This window comes from Copadichromis virginalis, linkage group LG9 (assembly GCF_057382275.1).
Source record: "Copadichromis virginalis isolate Kocher_CV1m ecotype Utaka linkage group LG9, C_Virginalis_male_GT1.1, whole genome shotgun sequence".
Lineage (NCBI taxonomy): Eukaryota > Metazoa > Chordata > Actinopteri > Cichliformes > Cichlidae > Copadichromis > Copadichromis virginalis.
In genome coordinates, this window is record NC_140626.1 from 35,623,416 (window position 1) to 35,632,672 (window position 9,257).

The window sequence follows — 9,257 nt, forward strand, 5'->3', positions numbered from 1 at the left end:
AGCCTGAGGCGGATTGTTTTCACCCTGATACCTGGCTGACGTGTTTGCACATCATTCCTTCTGTGCTTCGGTTTAATGAGGCCTCCGATGCTGCAGCTCCTTCGCCTCATGACATGAACATGACCTGAACGTGTTCTGAGCATGTGCAGAAACCAGACGAGTCTGCTCATGCTCAGAACACGTCACATGTCTGTGTTTGATGGAGCCTCTGCACATTTATGTTCCTGTAATAAATGTGGAGTTTTTCTGTGTTTTTATTGTTGTAATGTCGGTGATTTCAGGTGGTGATCCAAATGTTACTTTAAATACTGTTTGTGTTACACTGTCGCTGCAGCTCAGTCTGTCGTGAGATAGTTTCGCTTTAGCAAGATGTGATTCGGGGCGTGAGAACGTGCTGATCACCTGACCCTGGGACAGGCGAGACCAGCTGAATGGCCTCAGTCTCTGGGTCAGGTGACTTCTCTAACCTGCTGCTGTGTAACACCACCTGTCTGCAATGTGCCAGTAGCTTTGCATCTCACTTTAAACCAAGGCTGTCCAACTCCAGACCTCCAGGGCTGCTGTCCTGCAGGTTTTAGATGTGTCAGCTGATTCAAATGGCTAAATGACCTCCTCAACGTGCCCTGAAGTTCCCTAGCATATCGAGACTCTCCACACCGTTACATATGTAATGGTTTCCCTGGGTCTTTTCCTGTCTCTCACTAATAGAACCAAGGTTACACCATAACCATACGTTCTCCAGAGGCCTGTTAATGAACTTATCATATGATTCAGGTGTGTTGACCCAGGGTGAGAGCTAAAACCTGCAGGACACCGGACCCTGAGGCCTGGAGTTCCCCACCCCGGCTCTATAACCTTGGTTCTGTGATATAACAACAGACCCCGCCTCCTCCGTCAGCTGGAGTCGATACTTCCTGATGTGAAGGTTTCTGCATGTTCTGATTGGTTGGAGAATAAAGTGTCCAGCTGGGTCCATTTTACCTGAATGTGCTGGCGCTCAGCGGTCACAGAGGCTGTATGGATGGCGCCCCCTGCAAGGACACAGCTGAGCTGTGAACCAATCATTGAGCTGTACAACTGTCTGAGATCATGTGAATAAATTTGTACCTGCAGATAATCAGTGGTGATGTTTGACTTCTTTGTGTGCAGCATAGCTGTTTGCTCACAGCTGGACTGAGGTTTCTATTTACACGAGACAACAGGTGCAAAAGTCTTGAGCCACCCCTTATCTCTTTATACAGGTCTTCTGTGGACATTGACTGCTTTTTCCACTCCTGTCCATTACTTGTACCTGACATTGTCACATAGGGCTGTGCGATATGACCAAAATCTCATATCCCGATATAAGACATCTATCGTCCCGATAACGATATAAATCACACAAATTTAACATTTTCTGTAAATTCTGTGAATCTCGGGCAGCTCGACCTGCCTGAAGTGTTTCCAGCTGAGCGTCGTGTAGCTGGAGTCGAGTGTTTTAACTGATGCATGAAACGATACATTTTTAGACAAAAGTTGTAACGGCGCCGTTTTCTTTGTATTTATTACACGGCGTGCTGCGGGGAAAAGCCTGTTCTAACGTTTGACTCTAAGGTTTATTTTTTAGCACCTGGCATCTTTTTTTGATTCTCATCCGTAAACACTCTGCATCTTTCACGTGATTCAGTTTATTTTGAAAAGTCTCAACAGGATCTTGAGCTTTATTGTGAAAGCTTTATGTGGAAAATAAACAAGCGGACACGCGGTGGTTTTACCCTCGTTGTTGCTAACGACAACGCATAAAAACAGGCGCTTGTCTGTCCGTAGTGTGGTTATATTAAATATAAGAGAAAGAGAGAACTTTAAGAAATTAATAATAACTACAGTGACATCAGAACATGAACAAATATTGCCGTAAAGTTTATTTTGCAACACCACGAAACAAACGATAGCGTAAAATGAAACGACAGATGTTTTTATATCGTCATCGATATATATCGTTATATCGAGCAGCCCTAGTGTGACATGTCTCTGAACTCAATCATTCAAGCATTAAAAGGCTCGTAACGCGAGGGATGAGTGTTGTGTCTGCACACCTGAGCAAAGAGCCAGGTGTATGTTGTTTTTGTCAGCTCTTTGCTCCCAGCAGTCACACAAACACATTTCTTTAACTGACCCTTTAAACTGCCAAAGATAACACAGTTACACTCCTCCTCCACACCGATTGGTCACCGTCAATATTAATGAAATCATGTGACTGAACCTTGAGAAACCACAGAAGCAGTGATTTAACCATCTTTAATGAAACCATGATACAGACAAATAAAGTTTGATTCAAACTCCTTCTACCATAATCTCAGCTGATCTGAGACCAGCCCGCCAGCCAATCAGCTGCCTCTGCTTGTCTTTGAACATCATGAGACCCTCTGAGAGCTCCGTCTGTTTGTCAAACCCTGCAGAGCTGCTCGGGTGCATCAAGACTCCGTGAGCGCGCTCACTGCTGTCAGGTGGCGTCCAGCTGCTGAGCGGCGTCCATGTCGTCCTCAGACAGTTCTGCCGCGCAGTCCACCACTGTCTCCTCCTGTTTGTACGTCAGAACCGCGTCGTCGTCAAAAAGGATGGGCGGGGCCTCCTCGTCTGGCGGTGTCCCAACACCGTGCATGCGCTTCCTGTGCTGCTGCAGGTTGCCGTGGCGGTTGAAGCGGGCAGAGCAGAGGTCGCAGGCGAACGGGCGCTCCCCGGTGTGGATGATGACGTGCCTGGCAAGCTGCGAGCGACACTTTTTGTCCTTGCCGCAGATGTGGCAGACGAAACTCTGCGGCAGGCGCGCCCCATTGGCATGGACGACCTCTCGGTGCCTCTTCAGGTGGCTGAGGCGGCGGAAGCGGCGGCTGCAGAAGTCGCAGGCGAAGGGCCGGGCGTCGCTGTGGATGGTGGAGTGGCTTGCCAGCAGCGACCGAAACTTGAACACCTTGCTGCAGACGGTGCACGGGAACGCCTTCTCAGAGGTGGCGGTGCTCCTCCTGCGGCTGGCACTGGCGTCGCCCGCCCTGACCCGCAGGTGCACGCGGACTTGGTGCTGTTTGAGGCAGGTGGCACGCTGGAAGCTGCGCAGGCAGACGCCACAGCGGTGAGGCTTGTCACCTGTGTGGATGCGGGCGTGAGCAGTGAGCAGCACCTCAGATTTGAGCCGTTTCCCACACACGCCGCAGGCAAACGGGGCGTCCAGTGGGCTGTCTTCTCCATTGACATGGTTGCTGTGGACCAGGACTTTGTGGCGTTTGAGCTGGTACTGGCGAGCGAACTTGCGGCCGCAGATGTCGCAGAGGTGCGGCCGCTCGCCTGTGTGCGTCTGGAAGTGGACAGCGAGCTGCGACCTGCACTTAAACTCTTTGCCGCAGAAGTCGCAGAGCAGTGAGCTCGGCCGCGGGGGCTCGGCGGTGCCGTCCACGTGCACGACCTTCTTGTGGTGCTCAAGGTCATTGGCCCTCATGTAGGCCTTGGGGCAGAGGTCGCAGCTGTGCGGCTTCACCCCCGAGTGGATGACCTCGTGCGTCTTGAGCCGCGAGCGGCAGCTGAACGTCTTGCCACACACGGCACACAGCCACGCCTGAACCTGCCGCTGTTTCTTCCGTTTGGCGACGCCGTCTGGATGCAGCCGATTCAGGTGGTGCTGCAGGTTGTCGCGGCGATTGAAGCGCAGTTCACACAGGTGGCAGGCGAACGGCTTCTTCCCCGTGTGGATGAAGGAGTGGCGAGCCAGACTCGACTTGTTCTTCATCACTTTGCCGCAAACGTCGCACACGGTGCTGTCGAGCTCCAGCTTCACTGCGGCCACATCCTGGGAGTCCGCCGGCAGGGCTCCGGGAGCCGCGGGGAGCGCAACACCTGCAGGGACACGAGAGGAAAGACTTAAGCCAAGGATAACATCAGATTAATCCTGATTTACACAAGAGTAAAAAACAACCTCACGACGAGTTAAAGTCGAGTTAATCCAGAGTTAAAGCAGTCTAAAAAAAATGTGAATGAGTGGAAATAAAAATTTTAATACTTTTAAGCTACAAATATTAAACGTCAGTAAAATCTGACTCACCTCCTTCAGATGGAGTCCAGGTGGGGTCAGCTGTGACGTCCTCCTCCACTGTCATGACCTCCGCCTCCTCTTGTTGGTCAGTGTCAGATGACTCGTGGTGGCGGCGGCGACTCTTTTTGTCAGTATTGGAGCTCTGAGGTACCAACCGTCTCCTCTGAGTCCTGGACTTGGCTGGGGTGGGTTCATCGGAGAGTTTGGGGGCGGGGCGGATGATTCTGGTTCTGGTCCTGTTGGTGGTGCAGTGCTGCAGCAGAGCGCCCCCGTCTGGTCCGTCAGCTCGGACGGCGATGCACTGCAGCAGCATCGCAGACGAGCCTGCACACAAAGACCGGCGTCAGAGCGGGACGAGGACCAGGACTCAGAATCTGAGTCTGAGATGCAAACTGACCCACAGAATCATCACTGACGGGTTAATCATGGTTTTATTCGTGTAATACACAGACTACAAACACCACTATCACTACTGTGCACTATTTAATTTACCTGCAATAGCCCACACTGGAAATGCAAACACTGTTTATTTTTCTAATATTTTTATTGCGGGTGGGACTTTAATGCGTTAATTGTGATTAATTCATTTTTTTTTAAAGTTACTAATTTAATCGCACTTTGCATTCCAAGCAAAGGGGAACTATTGTCAGTGCATGATTTCCTTTTATACCAATTACAGTGATGCACAAAACAAAGCTACAAAGAATCAGAAGAAAGCACATTGCTAGGACTGATCAGAGGCAAATTTCATTTCCAAAGACTACCCAATGGAAGCTTTGATAAAAGTGAGGTTTTGTGCAAACTGTGCAAAAACGAGTTTGGATACCACCCAAAGCATTTCAACCTTACGGTACCATCTAAATGCAAAACATGTTTCAGGGAGCACAGAAACTGTGGGAGCTGACCAAACTTGATGAAATGACTGGCTTCAGGACCATAATTAGTAAGTCAACATCGGACAAACTATGTTACTATCTCCCATAATGGATTGCTCTGGACTGTAGACCACTACCAGTGGTAGAAGATAGGGGGTGCTACAGTTTGCGTCAGGTGATCCAACTTTCCAACTGCCTGAAAACTGCCTTTTTGACACTGAAAAGCAAAATGAGATGTATTACAGACAGCCCTGCAAATATGGAGGAACTACACCAGGAGCAAACAAGACTGGGGCAACAGAAAGAGCCACTCATACAGGATATTTCCACACGGTGGAATTCAATCCTGTATGTGGTGTCTCGTCTGCTAAAGTATCAAGAGGTTGTTTTTGCTGCTTTGGGCAAACAAAAGCACAAGCTAGTCATTTTAACTCCACCAGAGCTGGTAAACCACCAAACGCTGGCCACTGTTGTTGAGCCATGCAGGTAAATAAAACTATTTTTAACTTATTGTTACTGTTTCTTCAAAACGCTCTGTAGTTGACAGTTATTGTGGAGATGAATAACGACTTTCTTGAACTGTCTACTACAGGTGTGTGGCTGAGCTTCTTGGAGGTGAGACATGTCTCATGTTCAGTGGTTTTACCTGCTTTCTGCCACCTGCATCTCACCATGGAGGTCTCTGATGATGACTCAAACTACATGGTGAAATCTAAGACCGCCTTCACAAAGGACCTGTCCCAACCATCAGTGGCTCCCGATAGCTGCTGTGCTTCAGCCACACTTTAAGGATTTAAAGCAGTGCTCCCCAACCCCCAGGCCACGGACCACTGTCATTTGGTACCGGACTGCAAGAGTTGAGGCTCGGGTGTGAAACTGATGGTTTTCAGGGTTTTTATCGTTAACTCGGTTTCCCTGGGTCTTTTCCTGTGTTGTAGTTGTGTGTCTTATTTTGGAAGAAGAATGCACACGTTACCATAGCGACCAGAGAGCATTAAAGGGCAGAGAGGAGGATGTTATTCTCAATGTTGCTGGCGCATTTCAGGAGAACGCTGCTAATAAAGTTACACAAGTACACAGTGAATTAGCGTTTATTATTTTATATACAAAATACCACCGTTTATGCCTTGGTCCTATCATTTTATTTTGTTGTATTTATCCGGGACACCTCAAAGGCCGGTCCGTGGTGCAAAAAAGGTTGGAGACCACTGATTTAGAGTGTCTTGCAAGGGGAGAGCGAGAAGAGGTTTGGACCAGCTCTGCTGCAGTAACAGTGTAACAATGCCACCACAAAGGAGCCAGCAAAGACAAAGAGCCTCCTCCTCTCTGATTCAGATGAGGAAGCCCTGTGTAAAAGGGCCCTGAGTTTGTACACAGCAGAATCCACCATCAGCCAGACAGACTGCATGCTGCAGTGGTGGTCCAGTTGAGCAGCGACCCACCTACACCTTCTGTCCTGGCCTGCAAGTATCTGATTGGTCCTGCCACTTCTGTCCCATGTGACAGACTGTTCTCACTTACAGTAACATAGCAACAAAATTAGAGCTGCTCTGAACATGTGAACAGGCTAGTTTGTCCAAGTAACTGGCTGAAAGAGACCGACAGTAAATAAGCATGGAGGTATTGTGAGTCCAACGGGTTTGTTATTTTTGCACTAAAATGTTCGATGATCACACTGTTTTAGCCTAATGTACAAAATAATGTTGGCTAAGGTTACTCAGAGTTTAAAGGTGAAGCTGCTCAAATAACCTTTTATGTTTCTGCCTTATTTTTTTAAGAAGAAAAACTGCACTTTGTTTTTATTATTATTATTATTTAAAGACGATATCATTTTGAAAATGTACTTAAAGTAACACTTTATTTTAAGTCTTCCAATTTTATCCAGTGATATTATTTTTGTTTCTGTTTTGAATTGAAATGTAGTTTAAATGCCTTCTCCCCATAAATTAAAAGAGCTTGAGATTACAATAGTCATGTGCATGTCTATTATTTGATTCTGTCGCACACTAAATTCCTTTAAAATTAAAAAAATAAATAAAAACATTTGTGCTTCGGAGCAAATTTTCTTGTGCGATTAATTGAGATTAATTACAAAGCCTCTAATAATTATATTTGATATTTTTTTATTCAAATGTATACAGTGGAGAAGAATTGTGCACCTCACCCTCCTTATTTCTACATGTCTGCACTGAGTAGATGCTCTAAATCGCATTGTACATGTGACAATGATATTCTATTCTATCCATTTGAAACAAACCTGGTTCAATCATAACCTCTGAGGGCGGTTTACAGGGAGGCCGACCACCACTTTTCTTCTTCTGTAGTAATTATTTCTTAAAATCAGTTCTTATTAATATTCTTGTTAACGTTAAAGGGATGGTTGGCTCAACAGAGCTCTGACTTTTTGTCAGCTTGGCTACAGTGCTGAAGAGAAACCTGGGGTTGTTCTTCTTCAATCAGTGGATCGGGGCGAAGATGCTCAGGGGCGAGCGCCTCAGCACCTCACTTCAAAGTTCAGACTAAATTAGATCTATCAGCACTGACGCAACGATCTAAGCTGACTGATTAAACATTCCACCTTAAAAGCAGCCCATGAGGTAAAGGTGGAATTAAGTCCAGTAGCTTCTCGTGACGGAGACGCACCATCAAACACCTTTAAACCCCAAACTGCCAAAATCCATCAGAGAAGCTTCGCCGACCAGCAAAAACCTGGGAGTCTCAGCGACGTGCACGAAGTGCAAACACAACCAGCTCCAGCCCCCACACCAGCGAGCAGGAAGCACCGCCCAACTGGACCCGTCACTATGACGACAACAGGTGACAACCAACGGGCTTCAGAACAAAAGATGGCAGCAGGTGAAAAGTTCAGGTGAACCTCAGTAAGAACCGGAACATAATTTTATTTAACGAGCAGCAAAAATATAGTAAAGACGATCAGATGTCACGATCAGCTGACTCTGATTTTATTTGATTTTTAGGGAAACCTAAAAATCAAATAATTTACATATTAAATAAAGTTTAAAACTAACATTTAAATAAAATCTTTTTTCCCCCCATTAAGTTCTTTGAAAGTTTCCTCCCTCCACCTGCAGGGCGGCGCTCTCACCTGAGTGTCTCCAGCTCAGCTGCTGACTCAGCAGGTCCACCTGGACGGCGGCGTCCCTCCTCTCTGCCGCCTCGCTCTGACAGCCCACCTCCTTCCTGTCCTCCTCGGGGCTCTCCCACTGGCAGCCCACCTCCTTCCTCCTCTCCTCCTCTCCTGCAGCTCCCAGCAGGAAGAGCTGCTTTTCTTCTGCGGGAGGCTCCATCTCCCACAGCGCCCCCTGCTGGTCCGAACAAACCACCGTCAGGTTATTTCAGCTGGTACCCGGACAGGAAGTAGTCACACTGACTCCGCCCACTCAGACTGAAGCGCGAAGAGTCACTCAGATCGATAACCAACGATTTCCAATCGATAAGAATTAACCGCTTAAATGTTTGAAGCTGCACCACGTGACCACGAATTCACTCTGAAGGCTTTAAAGAGCGTATGGAGTTAGACTCCTCTCGGCCACCGTACACACGCTAAAACAGCGCAAACTGCGCTTCATTACACAGCCACGCCCCGTCCGAAGATCAGTAACTTGACCGTTAACAGGCACCGACAATCTCATCAATAATGTGATCAATAACTTGATGTTTATCTATGATAGCCGTTAGCGCCATGCTAACAGCAACTAGCAGAGGCTAACGGCCCTTTGACCGGCAGAGGAGCCACGGAGCGGCTTCAGGTACCTGAGAGCGGCGGAATCCGGGGGGAGAGCTGCGAGCAGAGAACAGCTTCAGTATGAATCCAAAAACTCGGGAAAACAGCGAAACACAGCGGAACGGCAGGCCGCACACGCACTGCTGCTGCTCTTCTTCTGCTCCTCTGTAGCTTCCCCTGCAGCAGCTCAGTGCTGCCCCCATCTCAGCGGCCACACCGGGAACTCTTCTTCTTCTTTATATTGTTTATTGGCGGTTGGCAAACAGCAAAATGGTGCATTACCGCTACCAACTGGTGTGGAGTGAGCACCGAAATGACAAAAAACAAACAAACAATTCAAATCCTCCCAAACGAATGAGTCTGAATTAAAAACCAAAATATGGCCCGATAACTTTCACTTCTAGAGTTCTTGTGAAATAAATCAAGGTAGTCCAGTTTCACTTTCATATCACCAAGCTTTCTGATCAATTGTCTTCTTTTAGCATCATATTTCTGACAATGCATTAAAACATGTTGTGTTGTTTCTGGGGCGATCGTGGCTCAAGAGTTGGGAGTTCGCCTTGTAATTGGAAGG

At 47.5% G+C, this 9,257-nt stretch overlaps 1 protein-coding gene across 2 annotated transcripts; it reads right to left on the minus strand.

The window, feature by feature from the left end:
• Positions 1 to 2,262: 2,262 nt before the first annotated feature.
• LOC146702426 (zinc finger Y-chromosomal protein 1-like) lies at positions 2,263 to 8,925 on the minus strand. Of its 2 annotated transcripts, none has more exons than XM_085469102.1 (4): positions 8,713 to 8,925; positions 8,045 to 8,261; positions 4,073 to 4,387; positions 2,263 to 3,867 (listed from the first exon to the last, which is right to left on the minus strand). In XM_085469102.1, the coding sequence occupies exons 1-4, from the start codon at positions 8,884 to 8,886 to the stop codon at positions 2,483 to 2,485; spliced, it is 2,091 nt and encodes a 696-aa protein (XP_085325228.1). In that variant the 5' UTR covers positions 8,887 to 8,925; the 3' UTR covers positions 2,263 to 2,482. The 2 variants fall into 2 exon arrangements, with proteins under 2 accessions (XP_085325228.1, XP_085325226.1); XM_085469100.1 differs by having other exon boundaries at positions 8,045 to 8,264.
• Between the last annotated feature and the right edge of the window lie 332 nt (positions 8,926 to 9,257).